Source organism: Malurus melanocephalus, unplaced genomic scaffold (assembly GCF_030028575.1).
Source record: "Malurus melanocephalus ecotype Western Australia unplaced genomic scaffold, MMel_1.1 scaffold_828, whole genome shotgun sequence".
NCBI lineage: Eukaryota > Metazoa > Chordata > Aves > Passeriformes > Maluridae > Malurus > Malurus melanocephalus.
In genome coordinates this window covers 73,398-93,991 of record NW_026624060.1, presented here as the reverse complement: position 1 = coordinate 93,991, position 20,594 = coordinate 73,398, and the positions used below count along the sequence as shown (strand labels likewise).

General features: G+C 41.8%; 1 protein-coding gene across 2 annotated transcripts in view; it reads left to right on the top strand.

Moving 5' to 3' along the window:
* The window catches only part of MAP1A (microtubule associated protein 1A), a 51,036-nt gene that overhangs the window by 2,355 nt on the left and 28,087 nt on the right, over window positions 1–20,594 (top strand). Inside the window, exon 2 of one of the 2 annotated variants that reach the window (XM_057385466.1) lies at window positions 2,410–2,511. In XM_057385466.1, the coding sequence (XP_057241449.1) occupies window positions 2,410–2,511 (102 nt within the window). Of the gene's footprint in view, window positions 1–2,409; window positions 2,512–16,699; window positions 16,771–20,594 lie in introns of those variants that run through there. The other variant, XM_057385467.1, reaches the window with a different exon arrangement.

Below are 20,594 nucleotides of genomic sequence, written 5' to 3'. Positions count from 1 at the left end.
GAACAAAATCAAGAAAAAAACACCAAAACACAAAAAACCCTAACCAAACAAAAAATAACCAAAGTTGGTTTTGTTTTTTTTTTTTTTTAGTCAATAAATCTCTTTCCCTGATAGATGTTTTTCCACACTTCTTTCTATAGCTTCATTCAGGAGAATGCAGTAGTGGCTACAAGACATTATGGGAACCTCCTCCTTTCCAGGTGTAGAGCTTTGAAGGCTGTGACATTGTGAATCTGTGGGATATCTGAACAACACTTTTTCCAAAACGCTGTCTAATGAATGCTAATCTTATTCTTCTGTTCCTACGTGACTTTTGTCACGTAGAGAAATGCCAAATTTTTTAAGCCAATTACCTCAGGAGGAAATAAAACATCCACAAGGGCATAAGGAATGTGATGGAAAACTGATGAGTCACATGGTCCCTTACCTAGGGTTTTCATGTGCAAAGAGCTTGAATATTTAGAAACCCTTATTATGGTACAGTCTGCACTCTAATGATGGAGGATTTTAATCAGCAAGGACAATATTCTGGCTCCTGTGCCATGGAGTGATAAATTGAAATTGTGGCAAATTGGGAGAGATTACGAGTAAACTCAGACTACTTGTAGGGAAAAAACGTTGAATAAATTGTTGCAAGTATGAGAACAAGTGAGACAATTTCACTCTTCCTTTTCCTTGCTCTGAAAGAGCATCTATTCTTTCTGCATCCTAGAGGATGTAGCAGTATCTCAAATAGCACTTATTGCTGCAGTAGGACACAATGACCATGACACAGCAGCTAGTCAGCAGGATTTGCCCTGCAGAGTGCCACCTTGTTCTGTCAGGTCAGAATGCTTGTAAGTACTGCATTAAAGTGCTCTTATACTGGACATTTGTTTAAACAATTGTGGTCTCCTGGAGTGTAGCATAGGAAAACATTTTGTCCATCTTCTTACTCCATGTTTTTTTATTATGTGTTTAATTTGTTTGTATCCCATGTTCAAATTGAAAGACATAGCGCTGTAAGGTTTTTTTTTTTCCTTTTTCCTTTTCCTCTCTGAGGTTCAGATAATTTGCTTAGGGGTTTTGGTGCAGTCTGGAATGCAGACTCTCAGCTGATAAATAAGCTTTATTACTCTACTATGTCAGCTGTCACCAGAAAAAGAAACTAAGCACAAAGGTTTTTTTTAGCTGCTGTAGGTTCTACCGGCCTTGAGACTGCTGACCTGCGTGATGCAATGATTACTGTGTCTTGGTATGTGTAGAAAGCAGGAGATTGTATCATTAGGGATATTCTCACACCAGTGGCCAGCAAAAGCTGTTGCACAACATGGAGAACTAGAACTGCAGTAAATGGGAATGATATCTCCATGGAAAATTAACATGCTTCCCTGGAAAGAAAGCAGATAATAGAGGCAATTTAAATTTGTATTTTATGCAAGAGAGATGGTGAAAGAACTCTCATTGAGGATTCCATTAATAAATACTGGGGCTGAAATTCTTTTTTCAGTTAACCTTAGAAGTCTGTTGCATTGGCCTTCAACATCTGAACTTCAGCAGGCATCAGCACCAGACACTGGAGTAGGGATTCAGGGTAATATCCTGATTTGGTTCATTGTGGCACAATGTAGAGTCATACCATCTAAGTAAGGCTGCTCCCTACTGGGATGTGAAGATCTGTGGTCTGTAGTATTTGGTGTCCGCCAGAATGTACACCTGCTCACACTGAGGTCTGAAGATGACCTCCCTGGTATGGCTTGGTGCCACTTGCTCTGGGAGCAGAAGCAGCTTCCTGCTGTGATATGAAGGTGATTAGCTTGCAAAGATAAAGATTATATAGATTAAAAAACAGACTCAAATTGTCTCAGTGGGGTCAGGGTCTTTGAAGGAGTGAATAGGCAGAGAGAGTTGGAGGGGCGAGAGGCTTTTGTAACTTGGAGGATGCATAGGCTATAACAGCAAAGAAGCTGATGTCTCTGAGCRGTACAGTGGTATAACCACGCAGTAGCCCATCTTTACTGGTGACCAATGCTGTAGAGTGCAGATGTAAAACTAACATAATGTATTTGTTTGATTAGGCAGTAGTGTGATTAATTTGGCCTCATCTCTTGCTAGTTTCCCTTGCGTGAAGTCCAAGTTGAATGGAGACTTGGTCACTTCATGTACCTCAGGAAGAAATGTTTTCTGGAATGCAAGAGTCATTGGCATCTTCTGAAGAATTTCCCCATCCTAAGTATGCTCATCTAGAAGAGCATCCCTGGTCCTTTGTGTGTCTTGCTCACTTCTCTTTCTCCACTTCTGTTTCTGGAGTAGATATAATGACAATGACAGCTCACTTTTTTTTTCCTTTTTCTTTTTTTTTTTTTTTTTTTTTTTTTTTTTTTATTTTTTTTTTTATTTTTTTTTTTTTTTTTTTTTTTTTTTTTACAGGAATTCGTTCCTGGAACATTAATAGTCTGTACTGTGATCTGAATCAGCAACTGCGTCTCTTTGTAACCCGACATCTGGCTCAGTTTTCTTCTGAAGTCAAAGGTCAGCTTTTTGGTTTATTGACATTAACTTTTAAGTCTTCTTTTGGGTCTGGAAAAAACCCCAAACCAACAACAAAGAATAAAACTGATTGTGATTCGATTAGTGATTTGCTTGCCCAGGATTCTGCTGAGTGCTAAAGAAAACCAATATTAGCAGTATGTTGGATGCAATGAATTTACCTTAAAATTGCATGACTTACTACTGAGAATAGAGTTGAATAAAAATACGTACTCTTTTAAAGCCTATTAAACTGAATAGAAATTAGAGTTCAACTATCTATCTTCTGTGCCTTATTCAGGTGGCACAGTATAGTTTACTTTGTAAGCTATTTATTATCTATCTCTTCTTTGGGTTTTAGAAAGTACTTTTATATGCACAAAAGGTGTTGTGAGTAGTGGGTAAAAGTAGCCAAATGACTTTTTGGATTCCTCTTTTTGAAGGCCTAGCTTCCTTTCCTGAGAACAATGAATTAGAACATAATAAAAATGACATTAAGCTTTAGAAATTGTACTTGCTTAGCAGCTTGTGAAAATCTTGAACTCTGTTTATAATACTTTTATGTAATGTATGTTAAGTTACTATAATAAGCACAGATGACAGTGTTGCAAAACCTGGTTTATGTAAGACCATCTTACAGCTCACATGTATGTTTTGCACTCTTGTCAAAGTTTCTGAATGTATTTTTCCAGTTGAGGAAGCTGGTCTCCTAATAGACAGCTGTGAGAGAAATTACCTGGCCTCTTCTCAAACGTGCCACTGTCTGAGAGGTTTCACGTTCTCTATGACTTTTTAACACAGGCGTGGAAATTGTCCCTCCTTGCCAGACAGTGTGTATGTGTGTGTATACACTTACAGGATTAAAATAATGTGTATGAAACATACCATTTGAAACATTCAGCAGAAGATCTGCGTCAATTTGAAGCAGCTGTAACAGGGCCTACATTACAAATAGACCACGGCACTAATACGTTACTGGTATAACCTAAGAATTCTTCTAAGTCAGAGTTTAAATATCTGGATTAATGTTAACAAAATGTATCCCACTCACTTCCCTAGAGTGATCCCTGAGGAGCAAGGGGTGATGAATGTGTTGTCATTCTATAAAGAGGTTTCTATGATAGATCTGAGGAATTGCAAGTCTGTTAACCATCAGGCCTATTGTGCAAAACAGCAACAACTACAATAAAAGGCAGGATTAGCGTCTGTCTGGGAAGAGTCACCATTGGTTCTGCAAAGGGAAGTTCTGCTTTTCAAATGTCTTGTAGTGCTTCAAAGAGATCAGCAAACGTGTACCTGAGTGATTTAGTCTACCAGGCAAAAATGTTTGGGGAATCTAAGTCTATGAAGTCTGTTTAAGGAAGCCTATTTGCCACAGAATTAGGGGCCAGGCTTTGATATGCAGATGTTACTGACAGAAGGATGGGTAAACAGTTCTGATATAAACTGTCTGTAGAGACTTGGTCCTGAACTGGAGGCTTGCCACTTAGCATGGTATTAATCATGCTGCCTCTCTTCCTCAGAGCCATCTTGATACACCTGCCAAGTTTCCTGTGGGACTATGCGTTCCACCTAGCTCTGCACACTATCTCTTTCCTCAAGTACATTTTTTGGGAAAGGGAAAACATAGCTGCCCCACAGCAGCTTCTACCTCTGATGTACTTAGTAGTAGAGGTGTTAGAGGTTCTGGACTGGGGATATAGCAGACAAGGACTGGTCTTTGGACCAGAGTGTTACTATAGGAGCTACTTGGTTTGAGGCAAGTGTGTACAGCTGGCACACATAATTTCTCCAATAAATCTCCCTGGCAGTGCTTCAGGCCAGAACAGCCAGGCAGAGACAGGATTTTGGATGTATTATGGAGGTCCAAAGAACAGGTTTGCCTCAAGTTAGATACTTGCACATTTCCTGTCTGGATCCATGTTTATTTGGTAAGCATGGCTCTTGAAACGCAGCAAGATGATCTGTCAGAGGCAAAAGGAGCATGTGTGAGAATAATGGCTACAATTTAAAAAGTGTTAGACAACTGTATGAGTCTGTGGAAAATGATGACAGTCTGTACAGCTGAAGATTGTGCAGGAGATACTGTATCTTGAATGCTGAAATACTTAAATTGAGGAGTTATTCTATAATCTCAAAATTTACTTGATGGTGGTAGATCTCACATACAGACAGGTGTCTCTCAATGACAGCAGTAAACTATGGTTATGGCATGATTTGTGGGGAGGAAGTGAGAAAGACTGCTACAAGAGAAATTTCAGGTCACAACTGATAATACAATCTAGATGAAATTCTAAATGTAAACTGGGAACAATCTCATCTGAAATCAACACATACCATCAGATAATATCCTTTGGAAAATAGCTGCAGTTTCAAATGCTCTTTTAGCTTTGCAGTTTCTGCTTGAGCAGCTACACTTTACTGACTTTTCATGGTAAAGAACATTTCTGATTATTTATTTATTAATTTATTTGTTTTTAATTTTTAGCTTTTGCTGCAACGTGCTGCAAATTTATTGCTGTATATCCTGTAACAGCCCTGTGAAGATGTGTTCACTATTCTCTGGATGAGCGTACATAAAACAAGAATTTTTTTATTGTTTTTCAGCTCTACACTTTACTTACCCTTTTCTTCCTACTGCAACTGATTTTCCTCTTAGTATTCATAGCTTGGTGTTAGCTGCTCTGAGCAGAAGGCTGTACTAAAGCTGTTGTGAAATCCCTTCCAGCTAATGTTGTTTTGATTCCATACTGCTTAGAAGATGCCAGTTTGGCTTGTGCTAGTAGGGGACATATACCTCCATACTGGTATGCTGAGTAGGGTCTCTGAAGGATAAAGCTATTCCTTTCAGAGGTGTGTTAACTGGAGAATATCATTCCCTTAAAGGTTGATGTTTGCAGTCTGGGATTAGGGAGAAATCAGCTGGAGCACAGCAGTTACTGTAAAGCCAGAGTAGTTCTTTGACCTTCTGTTTAATGCAGAAGGTTTCTCACTCAACAGACTTGTAGCAACCGGGTAAATGTTTGGCACCACTGACAAGAAACAGAAGATGGAGACTGGTAATACAATATGACTAAGTAAAGCAGTGTACCTAACAGAATATTCCAAGACTTTCCCTTTTGCAATTTCTCTCAGTTACAATAGTTATTTCCAAACTGTATTTGTAGGATGTTAATGCATAGTGTTTGCAGCTGAAATGAAAATGTAACTGCAGTGTTCTGTGGGAATGGAGATGGCACAGTTAACCCTCAGATAAGCTTTTAGTCTGCATAAAGATGATGAGGAACAAATGAGCCTCAAATGCAGTGCAACCAAGAGGAGAAAAGCTAAGGGCGGAGATGGTAATGGTGAAATGAGACCAAATGCATCTTATGGAGGTTGATTTGTTGGGCTTTGGGTTTCTTTTTTCCTATGCTGACTTGCTGGCTGTCCTCTGAGTATTGCAGATGACACGACCCTTGCCGTAGGGGTAAAATTCACAGGTTATGGGTGGGAGGGTCATCAAGAAATCAAGTGTAAATGTATTTGGAGAATATGGAAACTAGCAAATGGTCTGAAGGAAGCAGAGGGTGATGTGAAGAGAAGAAATGAACAAAAGTGTGGCCTCCTGTATGGCAATGGCAGCCCCAGTGCACTTCTGCACAACTCTCAGTCGCCACTGGTTGACACAGTAGTTTGAGATCATGGGCAGCATCTCCTTGCACTGGATGTTAATAGTTCTTCACAACCAAGAGGGAATGTCTTTTCAAATAAAAAGTAACATGGTATGAGGTGAAATAATGCTTTCAAAATAATTCTTTCTCAGCACAAGGGAAGTATACTTTCTGGTATCTGTTAATTTTGTTGTTCAACGAAAACCTGAACTGTTAACATGAAAACTGTTAACTCCATGAATATTAGCAGCTGCTTTCTGTCTGATTAGGGGTTTTAAATACCTCAGCAGCCATCCCAGTCATCTTTCCTCTGAAGCTGTGCTTTGTGTTGGCCTTCAAAAAACTTTTTTTTAAAATAACAAATGACATAATTGAAAATGAAGCTATTAAAAACACCATGCAGGTTGAATTTGATGGAACAAATTCTTGAAATAATGGAACATTGATGATATACTTTTCTTGTCTCTGTAAAATGATTATGAGAAATATTAAACACTTTCAAGTATTAGCTTGCATTTCCATTTGTAGACATAATATTTTATTCTGAAACTCACTGGTCACAGTTGGATAACTAGCTGCCTTGTCAGCAGATAGCCTTCAGGCTCTGAAGCCTTTTGTATTCAGCGTCACAATCATTCTTCACATCCTACCGATGCCTTTGTTTTACACTTTGTGCCAATGGAGAATACAGATATATCTGCCACAGCTCCCCGAGAATGTGACAAAGTTACATTACAGTTCCTGAAGACAGCTGTCTTTTGGATGAGCACTCCTGGCGGGCTTTTAACTCAGACTAGAAGAAGAATCTGGTTTTGCTACCCTTATGGAACACACAGGCAGCTACAAAAAGGATGGAGTCTTTCCCTTCCCAAGGGGCAATGAGTGCAAGTTGCATTGGGAGAGGATTCGAGTCAGGTAAGAATTTTTTTTTTTTTTTTTTTATGTGAGAAATATCAGTCACAGGAAAAACCTCCCAGAGACATGGGAGAGTCCCATCACTGGATATTTTCAACATGTAATTTGACACTGTACTAGACAGTATAATCTATGTCTCTTTTCCCATGAAGTTGAACCAGATGATCTTTTGAAGCCCCTTCAAACCTCAGTTTTCTGTGCTTCTATGAATTCACCTTTGCAACAGTGAAAGGACAGGGATTTTTAATCCTGGCACAAACCAAGTTGCATTAAGCTACAAATCTGATAAGAAGAAAAGGAAAAAGCACAAGCCCACCATGCACATTTTTATTTCAAAGTCTGCATTTGATTTTCCTTTTACATTAACAAATATCTCATAAGTCAGTGTTTTTGCTTGTGCAAGTCAACTTCTTCATGGAACTTGGAGTGGCTTGGAGTGTTGGCTTGTGCCATATGCTTTTTCCACTGCACTGCTTAATCTTAAGTGCATGACAGTAGAAAAAGCTGCCTTGTTTATTCAGAATATAGCTTCTAGACAATACAGATGATAAGTCTGTGTGTTCAAGAAAAAGCTGTTCTAGACAGGAGGCAAAAGACCGATTGCTTGTGAAAGTGTGCTCCCAACAGCTGTGGCCTCTTGCTAGAGAGTTCTGTAACATAGATCATTGAGTGCTGGATTTTGTTCAGATCTTGACTGTTAATAAAAGTACTGCTATATCTTAAATTTACATGTTCAGGTAGCAAAAAAGTCAGTGGCTAACAATACCTTTTTTTTTTTTTTTTTTTTTTTTTTTTTTCCCACAGATGCAACAATGATTCTTTGGACTTTCAATGCAATTTCTAGTGCTTGAGCAATTAATTTTCCTGTATCATTTATCTGCCTACATACTTCTGACCAGAGAATTACAAAAGCAGGCACTTGTCAGCTTCTGTACTTCTTCCTTGTGTGCTTGAGGGCTGTATTTACTCTCACAGTAACCACACTGAGCACAACCTCAAAGGTCCCATGAATTGCAGTCTACTAAAATAGCTTCCCGGGCTGTAAGCATGGCTGGTGTTTCTTGTTGGGACTCATGGCTGCAATAATCCCAAGCACTGCTCTTCCCAGGTGATTCCTGTCATAAACATCTTTAGAATTTCTTCTCCCAGATAACTGGCAAAGAATATCTCTGTGGGACTTGCAAGCACCACCAAAATCTACCACTTTGACATACTTTAATCAGTTACTCATATGTTCTGTAGGAATGCATCTTCTCTAAGGCTGCTGTGTTTTAGGGTGGGTAGTTGTACCAGTTCAAGCCAGAGGTAGACCCAGGACAGTGGCAAAAAAAAATGGATATGTGGGCAGGAGTGTAAAATGAGCACACAAATTACTTTCTCCTTGCACTATCCTGGCTCAGAACTCATGGAGAGGATACCTCATGGAGAGGTATGTTTTCTATCTCTTTAGTAACAGCACTTTCCAACTTCCACAAAGTTTTAAAGTTTTTCCCTATAAGTAGAAGAAGCAAAGAATGTGCTATCTGCCATAAGTGTTCTGCTTGGAGCTCCTCTGCTGCAGGGGTGGTGGGACACTGCAAGGGTGCAAAGCCAAGCCAGTACAGGTCACTGCTGGGATCCACCTGCCCTTTCTCCTGTCATTGCTTAGGTCTGGGGAGTGTGGGAGCTTCTAGCAAAGCTGTCAGTGACATGCTAGTGGATGCAGGCATACTTATTTGAGAGCAAGTCATAAACCAGACTGTTCAGATATAATTATTCAACTGGAAATAAGCCAATTTTAGTTATTTTCTGCTCAGAATTTGTCCTTATACAAAACATAGCAAAAAAAAAAATAATGTTCAGTGTTGTTTTTCCTGTGTTTTCTGTATTTTATCTCCACAGATAATTAACTTTCCAATTTTGCAAGTTTCTTAGCTCAAAACTCCTAGAGTTGAAATCACCCCAGCTGTGAATTCACTGGTTGCACTTTTAAAGTTAGAACTTGCCTTATTTATTACTCTTGCTTCTAAAACCAGATGTTGTGGTTAAATGCTGTTGGCAGTTATTGGAATTCTAAATCTTGAAGTGTATATGAAGGCAAATAATGACTGGGTTTATCTAGGGACAATCTTTCTCACCCTTCAAGGACAGAGGAGAGAGTGCATTGAGCTGAGCCAGTCCTGTTGTACTCTCTGTCATACAGAATGTTCGAGGGGTCAGGTCTGTTTGAATAGACCTTGAGGGAAGATTGACCCTTGAATTCGATGGAAAAGGAAAATAATAATGAGATCTTTGGGGAAAGGTTGGACCTTTCTTCAGGACACAATGTAAAACAAGCATATTTTTTTTGTTTTCTTTAGTGCTTTGTGTTCTGGAGGGTGTGAATGACTTTTTCTTTGTTACCTTTTTAAAAGAAATACTAAGTCTGAGCTGTCCCTAAGGTAGTTGCTTGGGAAAAACTCAATGATTTTCATTTCTCAGGCTTTTGTTTAATGTCTTTGGTGGAATACATTCTGAATTGATTTAAAACAGTGGAGTTTGCTCCAGTGATGTTGGTCTTTATCTATAGAACTTTTTAGGATGATCCGGTTGGATGAGACTTAAATTTCTGACAGTCAAAAAAAAAGAGGAAAAAGATCTCTGAACAACATTAGAAGACAAGGACATGTATTTCAGATTACCTGATCTCAGTGTTTTATTAATATTTTTGTGAACTGAGGCCTATCTTGCATTTTGTCTGCCTTTACTTTGACAGTAGCTGTTGTGGAAATTGCCAATGACTATTCACAATGCTATGTGCCTTCAGGTAAGTGAATGGTTTGGGTTTGACCTTATCCTACTTCTTAGCCTCTGAAATTTTAGTGAGTACTAATGATTCTGTAGAAAAACCTGCAGTAGACAGACTTCTATAAAGAAAATTATCCTGGGATCACTGTTCTAAAGATGGCATTTGCTTGCATTTTTATTCCTATTTCATGAGCTTGAATAATTTAAAGTGATTATTGATTTCTCTTCCTGCCCTCACCACACCCCCACCCCTGTTTGTTTTCCCTCACTGTTTTCATCTGAGCTAGATCTTTGCAGGAAATCATGTGCTGCAGTGCTGGTCTCATCAAACAGGACAGCATAAACCCAGGAGGGAATAGTGCCTAAAATGGATGTCCCATTCAATCCATGTCTGAAGACCATTTGCATATTTCTCATATTTTTCCTTTTTCTTGACTAAGCAGATCTTATAAACAGAAAGAGTCTAGTAACCACGATATCCCAAACATGCACACAATTTACTAGCACTAGTTTGGAGGGATTAACATTTTATCTCTTTAAATTTAACATATGCCTGAAAGAGCAATTTCTGTTCTGCAATCATAGCATATAGTTATTTCTGTGGCTTCTTTGCATGTAGTAGCAACCAGATGCTGTCACTGTTCATTTTTCCTAGAATTTTCAGCTTGTCTTCAAAACTGGAATCATCGTGAGAGAAGCCTTTAAACAATGCCTGTTAAGTCTACCTGAACCTGATAGGTCGTGGGTTCTGCAGCCTCACAAAATGTGGCAGAGATATTTTGCATTGCCAATGCAAAAGTGTCTGCATGCAAACCTCTTGGTTTCCAATTCTAAATATTACACAAAAAATGAAGCACCCCTGGTATTTTTATTAACCCCTGGTATGGGCTGATAAAAAATAAACCTCTTTAAAAGCAAGTAATCTCAATCAATGTCACATCCACATAAACACGGACGTATATCCAGAGTGTTGTCAACCTTCCCAAATGTATGTTGTCTTGGCAGTTTTACTTATGCCATTGCCAATTCTAAATCTTAGTCTCCCCAGCCTACTTTTTGGTGTCTCTGCCAGATTTAGCTCCTGCCTGCCATTTGCAACACCTTCATTGTTGCCACTAATGCCTGTTGCCTCTCTCTTAGGATCATGCTGTGATTTTTACCAGAGCTGTCCTACCAGCTCCCTGTTTGTAGAGCATTGTGGCATCTGCTACCTGAATAACTGGCAGGGCAGCTACTGAATTGGTGCCTCTGGACTGACGCTGGTCTCCTTAAGGGTGTTTAGCAGCTTTGCACCCTGTTCAGGCCTTGGAGACAGAGTGAAAACAAGAGGTTCCCAGGAATCCAACAATTTTGGGGGCAGCTGGTACCTTTTACAACAATTATTGTCTGGTTCAAAGAAAGAGTGTGATCTGAGGCAGTTAAACATGTCTGGAAGGAAAAAATACCCTCTGCACGAAAAGGAATCTTGCACCAGGATTTGGCTCATGTAGCTACTCTCAGATTGACTTGGTTGTATTTCTTTCTTGCTTTCAGTGACAGACCCGGCTTGTTCCTTCTGCTTTGCTCTCTGTGTCTGAGGGGAAATGTGGGAAGCTTTGCTGTGTCTGTGGGTGCCTTTGGGTGCTGGTGCTTGACCCAGCAGGCTGCTGAGTACAGGCAGCTCCAACGCTGGCAGAAGGCATGGTAGATGTATGCTACTTCTTGGAAATGCTTTTGGAGAAGTCTACGCTTGAACTCGGCATGATTGGGAAAACACTAGGGTTTTAGCCAGTGTCACTAAGAAATCACTGGGATTTGATCCCCATCCCCCTCCCTCTCTGCCCCTCTTCTGGGTGCTATGGTGTCATGCTGCACTCATACAGGGACATGCTGCTGTTGCCACCGTCCTCCAGTATTTGTCTTAATCCCTCTTCTCATGTTCATTCTGGCCTTTTAGTACTGCTCATGTTTGTTCCAGTTCTACAGCCTTGATTTATAAAACTCTTTATCCTTTCCACTGAGAGTTCCAGACAGGTCATCTTCTGTTGTTTTCCCTAGAGGTTTGCAGTTGCTGAGTTAAATTAGGGTCACCATTTTTAAAACCTTATTTTCTGGGGCAAGAGGGACTAGAGTGTTGCCACAGAAAAATCACAGGGTTCATGAGTTTGTTTAAAGTAGGAACTGGAAAAGAGGCTGGTAACAGGTGCTGACAGTCTCTCTGGGCCCACATTAGGCTATTACCACAAAAGAAAAAGCTTTCTTGGAGAAGACAATGATACAAAACTAAATGGAACGGATGACTTGGGTTCTCTACCTTTAAACTTGTAAAAGTCCACATTAAGGCTGCTAATTATCAATAGCTCAAATAATAATCACTCCTTGGGGCCTAAAGTATCAGACAGATGAAAACATCATTCTCCTATTAAGCGAAAGAAGCCCAAATATGTAACTGTACTGGACCTTTAAAGCTACCTGAAAGAATACAATACTTTCAGAATCAAAAGTTTCTTTACATAGAACTATATTGACAACCAAAGTGTTGTCACTGCATTTCAGAAATATTTATTTAAAAACAAGGTTATTTAAAAATAAGGAAGCTTGGCAGGAGTGGGAAACACCTCTTTAGTCAGAATTTAAGCAACCATACCAATTAAAAAGATACAAATATCTGTAAATAAGAAAGGAGATAGGAAGTAGGGAAGACTCATTAAACAGTTGCAGAGAAAGATGCAGTGTTCAGCAAAAATGAGTTTTCTTTTACTATATCCTAGTAAAGCCTGTAGAAAAAAAGCAAAAAAAAATTGTTTTACCTGGACAGAAATGAAGATAGTCAAAAGGATTTTAGAAGTGATTTGCCAAAGGCTTGAACAAGTCATTGTTTCTTTTATTTGATTGAATGCAGATAGTCTGTGGAAGTCAGTAACTAGATAGAGCAAAGAAATCTTCCAAGAGGATGAATGCAAACAAATCCTTGTGCTTCTTGGCAGTTTCTTTTCTATCCAGTGTGTGGTGAGAGCTTAATGCCTCTGCTCTTGTGACTGCTGTGATAGCCTTGTGCAGAGAGAGAGCTTGGAAGCTGGGATGTGGACTAATGGAGAAGTCAGAGATCTGTGCACCCAGAACTCTGCTTTTCACACAGAGGTGTGGGGGGAAAATATATTTAACTCAAAATAATATCTGGGCTATGTCTGGGTCAGGCTATGGTTATTCTTTCCCAAGGCTTTCAGAAGACAGTATATTCTGCATTGGACTCTCTTTTCTTATTAAGCCTTTGGCCTACAGTTTTTAAGAAAGTCAAATGTTTTTGACCTTAGGATGGTAGGCAGCTTGGAGATGTTCAGAGAAGCATGACCTTTAGAGTCATCGTAAGTTATATGCTTTAGCTGTAGTTTTTGAGATCTCATACTTCATAGACACACATTCTTCACTTACATAAAACCATAGTGGAGAAAAACAAGGCGATGTGACCCTGACTCCACCCTGAAATTTGAAAATAACAGAAAATCATTTTAAGAACGGACTTTAATATTTATGCCTGCCTGGGGGAAGAGCCTGACTATAGCTTCTTATGATCCAGAACATTCCTGTCCGTGTGATACTGGCTCAGGTGTGTTGTGATGAAATAAGCATTCACATTTTTAAGAGTTTAATTCCATATCCTAGTCAGAAAGGAACTACACCTTACATCCCAGGAAGCTCTGTGGCCTTTTCAAAGCCCTGTGGACAAGGAACAGCAAGACAGGGGTTTTGTGTCAAACTAGTTTTCAGTCTGACAAAATGGAAAAAAGTGGTTTGGGGTTTTTAGCGTAAGTGGGGAAAAACTGTCAAACTCAATCCCTGAAATTAATCTGTCCTTGCATCAGAGATTAATAGTGTCTTTAAATTTCCATGTTTGAGAGGTCCTTGAAATTGATCTTCAATGAGCCTCATCTCAGTACGGGTCCTGGTGCCAGGTCTGTGAGGTCCCATAACTGTCAGTTAAATCTCCTGATTTCCTGACGGACTGAAGAAATGGAAATGTTCTTGATCATAGCTCTAGGTCTTCCTGGCTTTAGAAAGATGAAAGTGAACACCAGAAGTCCAGTGCCCATTTTTTAGGACCGAAAGAGCCTTGAAGATTGGTGAGTGCTTTCCTTACTAGTTCCCTTTAGCTTCTGATAAATATTTTTAGGCTTATTACTAAATGTTGTTTTCTTTAAAAGCTAAAAAGAAGAGATTATCTGCAACTGCTACCTGATCACATGAAGACAGGAGGGCTGCCTGAAAGAACAGGCATGCAGGAGGCTTCTCAGGCACTTAAATAACAGGTGCATGGTAAAGGCAGCAGCTGTGTTAAGAACCTCTTTGGTTTTGAAGTGTCTCACTGGTCATGCTGTATACATATGCCAATAAGTATGCTTTGTGAAAACCACCATACCTCATAAGTGACTTTTGCTTTGTAAAAAAACATTTGCAAAGCACAAAAGAACAGCATTCCGGTTTGCTGGGATGTGAACACATAACCAAGAGCAGAAAGTGAGAGGGAAACTAGAGACAGTAGATGCATCAACCTTAAGACAGTAATTTCATAGAGATAGCTATTTCTGCTGTAAATTCTCAATAGCAATTGGAAGAATTTTTCCCACTTATAAAGAAGCATTTTGAGACAAAAGAGAAAAGAGCATGACATATTGTTGAAACAATATTGTTTCCTTATAAATTGAAGTCATTTATGGAAGATAACAAAGTGGTCTGTTTATATCTTAAAAGTTTTAATGCACTTGAGACATCTGGCTAGTTCATGCTTAAAAGTGTACTTTTAAAACCATGACAGACTGTTAATAGGAAGGGATTTTGTAACAATTACTAAAATCATAAAATGTCCTGATTAGACAGTAAAATCTAATTTTACTGCTTGAAATATATCAATATTAAAAAATCAATACAGAAGGAGATCTTGCTGCTGCAAATATCCTAAATTTGATCCCTGTTGTAATGGGTGTAGAAATGGAAAAGGCTGCTGAGTTGTGCGTCATTGTATAAAATGGCCCAAGCTGTGTGCCCTTCCTGTGTGTGCAGTGGGAGCTGCCATTCTGGAGTGCTCTGAAAAATGTAGTTATGGCAATGCAATCTTCAGTATGGGTCAGTTCTAGACTGAGACTATGTAAGCCCCTCTCTTCCCTCCTGCACCAGTGCCACTGCTCTCTGAAGTGACAGACTTGTGGGTTTATTAGGAAAGACCTGAAGAACTGCCCAAGGGATGAAATTGTTCCTGGGCTACCCACCTGGGCAGTTCTTACACTGAAGTGTAGAAGTGGATGGTGTTAAGTCAAATATTAGGAAGCCTAGTTCATATGAAGCAATAACAGCAAATACATCTTCCTGCTTTGTCTTCAGCACTGCTGCATAGCAACACCTTTAGGGTAGTATCCTTTACTCACCTTGTGCATCTTTAAGCTGAAACAGAGGACTGCACGTTTGGTTTGCCGTCATCTGCATCCCCATCTGCTTACTTGGCTCTTCTGACTCCTTTTTCATGTTGACTATGCAAACCTCTTCAGCTTGTGTTATGTTGGTTATAGTGCGATGACAAGTACTACGGGTAGTGATAATGACCCCCTCTGTTTCAATGAATGTCCATTGTGGTGCACAGGGGATACATAGCATAGAGCTGCTTTTTCATATTTCTCCCTTAAGAATATTTGAATCTTTGATCTTTTTAAATAGGATGTTAAGATGCAGATATGTTACCTGTCTAAAACATACAGAAATCTAAGATGTTTTATCTGGTGCATTGATTTTTCCTCAGATTCATAGGTATTTGCCACTGATTGGCATCATCTGAAAGCTACAAAAGTTTGGTTTGCTTTTCTTTTAAAACTTAAAATTCTGTGATGTTTTTATTTCTGAGCATTCCATTGTGTCTGCCAGTCCTTCTAAAATCACTGACAGAGAGACCCGCTTTGGGACAGGCAGGACATCTCCAGCTTTCTCCATTAATTCAGGAATCTAGAAATAAGCTGGCATCATGTGTAAGGCAAGCAGGGCCGTGAGAGTGGTTTCACTTCTTGCTGTGGGGAGGAAAAAAAAAATCACTATTGCAAACTAGCACACCATGGAGTAATTTGTATATTCAATGCTGCACTGGGATGCCTGAGCCCAACAGAGCAGAAAAAAAGGAGGGACGATTCTTTGCAAGTGCCTGATGTTGGTTATGAAACAAGTGGCAAAGTTCTCAGAAGACAATTTAAACGTTCATCTGAAAAATGCTGGAAATATGTCTGCAGAGGTCGAGTACCTGCAGTTCTTGACTCACGCATTCACGTTCGTTTTCTGTCCAGTGAGTTCCGAGCTGACCACTGACCCGCTTCTGTGCATGAGCAACAGGGCGCTGCGATGTGGTGCCCGGTGAATCTGTCCCCGACTGGGTAGCTGGGGCTGCGTGGGGTGGTTCGTGTCGCTTGTCTTTAACTGGAGGAGCTGGTCTGCAGCTCGAGTCCGACGTGAGGTTCTAATTTGAGACACTTAAGCCGAAAACGCCCAAGGTGGGATGGGGAGCATCCTTTAGGGAGCCCGTAAAGAGCGGCCTGACGGTCACGGGAAAAGCGTTCAGCCAGCACCCGAACCCGTGTTGCCTGGGGTTTGACCTGTTCCAGGTGTTTGGAGCGCGGGCCGCGGTTTGTCCCGTGTCGGGTATTTCGCAGCACGGGACAGGATCTCGGTGCTCGTCGTTTCCCGGACACAGCGCCCGAGCGCTGGAGCCGCCCCGGGCTGGCCGCGGGGCACCGGAGCAGGCACGGGCGCCCGTGTGGATCCCCGGCGGTCCGCAGAGGGTTAACCGCAGCCGGGTGGGGGCACGGTGGCTCCTCCCCGCCGCCGTGACACGGCAGCCGCCCGCCGCAGCTCGGGCTGTGCTGCCGCATCCTCGGCGCTCCGGGCAGCCCATCGGCGTCGCTCCCCAGCCAGGATGGTAGGTGCATCTGCCCTCCCCACCGGCCTGGGGCGAGCAGCGAGGGGTGCCGGGGCGGTCGGGAGTGAGAAGGGCCGCTGTCGTGGAGGTTTGCGGGATGCGGGCGGCGGTGCTTTGTTCGAGCTCGGATGCTGCTCATTGCTTTGGAAGACGTTGGTCGGCCGGGGAGGACGGGCCCGGGGGGGAACGGGGGATATCGGTGACGGCAAGCGGACCTGTCCGGGCTCTGCGCTCTTGGGTGAGGTCCCGGGGAGCTGCTGGAGCGGCGCAGCCCCGACAGAGACGCGGGTGAGGAAACGCACCTGCGCGGAGCGCTCATAGCGGGTGCGGGTTTATTTCCTTGGAATTGGAGGTAGTTGAGGTGGATTAGTGACAAGAGGGGAAGGTGGCTGCCGATGGAGCTTGGGTTTTTTTTATGATCTGCTGATCTTGCCCCTCCTCAGCTGCTTGTGCTCGGTTATAGGAACAAAACCCGAATTCCCCGGCTGCTCAGCTGTTTGCTGCACTTGGCGCCCTTAGCTGAAACACAGAGACGAGTGTATGAAGATGGGTCTAGAGAAGAATCTGGAAAAAGTGTTCTGACTGTCTGGAACTTAAGGAGTCCTGCAGCATTATGTTTTATCCCAGTACGGTGCTCCCTGAAGGAGATGTACTGCTAGAGAAGGGAGCATGTGGTACATTGCATCTCACAGATGCTACCTTTGGACAAGGCTTGGCGAAAGACAGTATTAGTGTCTGTATCACTGTTCACCTCCGTCCTGATGCTGGAATGAGGCTAATGCCAGGCAGGAGGGGGGAGGGTTGTTAAGGTGGACTGTCATGCTGTTGATTTGATGGAAGAGAGATACAGGGCCAGTCTTCTGCAATTTCTCTTTCCTTTGGTGCTGCACACCTGCATATGAGTAGTCTCAAAGTAGATGAAGTCTTGGCTGCAAGCTTCACAATGCTACATTCTTCCATTCCAGGATACCAAAAAGCATCCAAATATATCCAGTGTGTGTGGGAGGAAAAAGGGAAGGTTTCCTGTAAAATGTGAGTGATGCAGCCTTTCTAGGGCAGCAGAGAGAGGAGATGTGGCCAAGCTTGGAGCTGATTTTCATCCTAGTAGGCTATAAGCAGGGACTCTGTACTTAAGAAATGAGCATAGCAACATGCTTTCTTTTTCCTAGCAGTAGTCCTTTGTCATCCCTCACCTTGCTGTAGTGCCCGTGTAATGCAGAAGGATAAGGCACCAGCTGTCCCTTTATCATTAGCTCTCCTGCATTGCCAACTGTACTGTGTGATGATGACACCTTTGCAGTCACAGACACCTCAGGGGATACCTCTGCCATCCATCACCACCAGAAAGCTTTTTATTAAAATTGTTAAATTATCTGTATGCTAGTGCTGCAATGTGTTGAAGTGTTTCAAAATAGGGCCTTTTATCTCCAGGGTTCAGAGTTAGAGGAGCAAGAGCATGGTTTGGCACTTTGCATAGACCTGGGTATGTGACCAGGAATATCCGTTATTTTGGCTAAGAGAGAAAAAGAGAAGAAGCAAACCTTGTTGACCAGAGAGGGAGCAATGAAAAGAAATCGGTAGTGATGCCAACAAAAGCTTTCTTAATATAGAAGAGAGGGGGCTGAGAGTGCTCAGACTGGGACTGTCAGTGATGTAGAGAGGGGAAAAAGGGGGGAGCTGTAATCAATGTGTCATTGATCACACAGTGAGCTTGGAGGGGAGGAGCATGGCTGCTGCACACTCACACACGTAGAAACACACGCACGCACACACACACTGCGGCAAATTCTGCAGCTGGTGCCTGCTGGCTTATGACTGCAGAAAAAACAAGCTCCGGTTTAAACTCTCTGATCTCAGAGACGAGGCTGTTTCTATTCCAAGTAGCTCTGGTTCCGCTGTAAAAAGCCCTGCAGGCTGGGCATTGTTCCAAAATGACAGGGATTCCTCTTTCTTCTGATGGGATAGGGGCCTTTTGCTGTGTAAGGTCAGTACCTTCTCTGTCTCCTTAATGGCTCCATACCTGCTGGCTGCATCCAGCCTCTATGTCTGTCCCTACACTTTCTCCAGCAAATAGTTACTGAATGCAAGGTGGGACACATTTTTGACTCCCCTCCTTTCCTGCAATCTGGCAAGGGAGATCTTCTGCCCTACTCCCATTCTGCAGAGAGATATGTAGCTTGGCAGTAGTTTCTTTCCTGACAAAACAATCCACTTCCTGTCCTGTCTTTTTGCCACTCTTTCTCATGTCTATCATGCTGGCATACCTGAGTCACATCCTCAGCAGATGTGGTGGTAAATAGATGACAGACTGGATCACAGGAGCATAGTGAGCGATCGCCAGCTCTTCGGTGAAAGCGGGGAAGCCGCGTGTATGTGAACAAGAGGTACAGCATGTCTCAGTCAAAGGGGCATGGCTGGAGACCAGAATAAGGGCAGAAGAATGGTTCCGCAGCATGAATTTCTGTGGGATGTGGCTTGTGCTCTTTGTACATGTTCATACACAAACCTTCCTTGGTAACTCCTGGTATGCATCTTGCAAAGGAAGAAGAAACTCAGAAGCAGATAAGGATCCAGTAATAAATCCTTGTAATAAATACCTGAGTATAGAGATCTTAGTGGTTGCTACTATTAATGCAGGTCAGGGTGCTTGCTACAGGCATTATCATAGACTTTTCACTGCTCCTTGACAGGTAGAAGAGAGAGATCTTCAGGTCTTTGAGAGGAGGTGCTATGGAAGCTCAAAGCAGTTGAGATTGTCTGGTTAGCAGACAGAGACCTGACAGTAGTAGCTAGTTTAAAACACAGGGAGTATCTTCCAGCCCATGTAGTGTTTGTTAAGCAAAAGTACCTAGCGAAGAAAGGGAGGTGATGGAGACTCTCCATCAGCCCAGCAACTATGTATGGGAGGAAAGAGAGCAAACTCTCTTTCTTTGTGCAAATGAATGCCTAAAACTTATTCTAGAGAGTATTTACGGAGATGGAAAAAGAGGATTTATTTTTCTTTCCCCCAAAAAATCATGAACTTTCTGGACTCCATCATAAGCCTGACAGCTGTTGACAGGAAAAATTTGATGAAGTATTAAACAAGTTGAGTTTAACTTCTTGGTTTGTATTATTTTTTTCTCTATCCCCTCAGAGGTGCTTGGGTGCACAGTGTGAATTCCTCTTACAAATACACCTTTCATGTTTGCAGTAAACACTTTCCTTCTACTAAAGCATAGAAATGAACAAGCTTCTACCACTTTTGTGAAAGTTGGTGGAGCAGGCAAGTGATCCGAGTCAGAGCCTTCATCGGAACAGTGCACGTCTGTTTGTCCTGCACTCCCTGCTCACACACCAGTTGTCACCACGTGGCTGTTTCTGAGTGTGCTGCGACTTGCACAGTTGGTAATTTTGGCTCATGAGTGGAGCTGAGAGTATGGCAATGGACACCAGGAAATATGGAGGAAACTGTGATTATGATGGTGGAACAGAACAGGGTTCTGTTTCACACAAAAAGCAATCTCCATTAGTACATGCTTTGCTGTGCATAAGCTCTGTGGCTTGTTTTACCTTTGCTTCACACGAAAGAAATGGAGATAAATTTCTACATGTGGTGGCTTTAGATTAGTTTTCCTTCTTTCACAGATTCCTCTTCAAAAATTAGTACTGACGGCACAGTTAGTTATGTATCCAGCTCTTCAGGAATTTCCTGTCCTTCTGCTGCTTTATTCACAGATGAACATGAGTGCTGATCTCTTTGGCCAGCAGGTTCTTCACTCTCCTGAGACAGCCCTTGAAGTCTTGCTGGACGGATCTCTCAAATGTACACAATAGTACTGGGT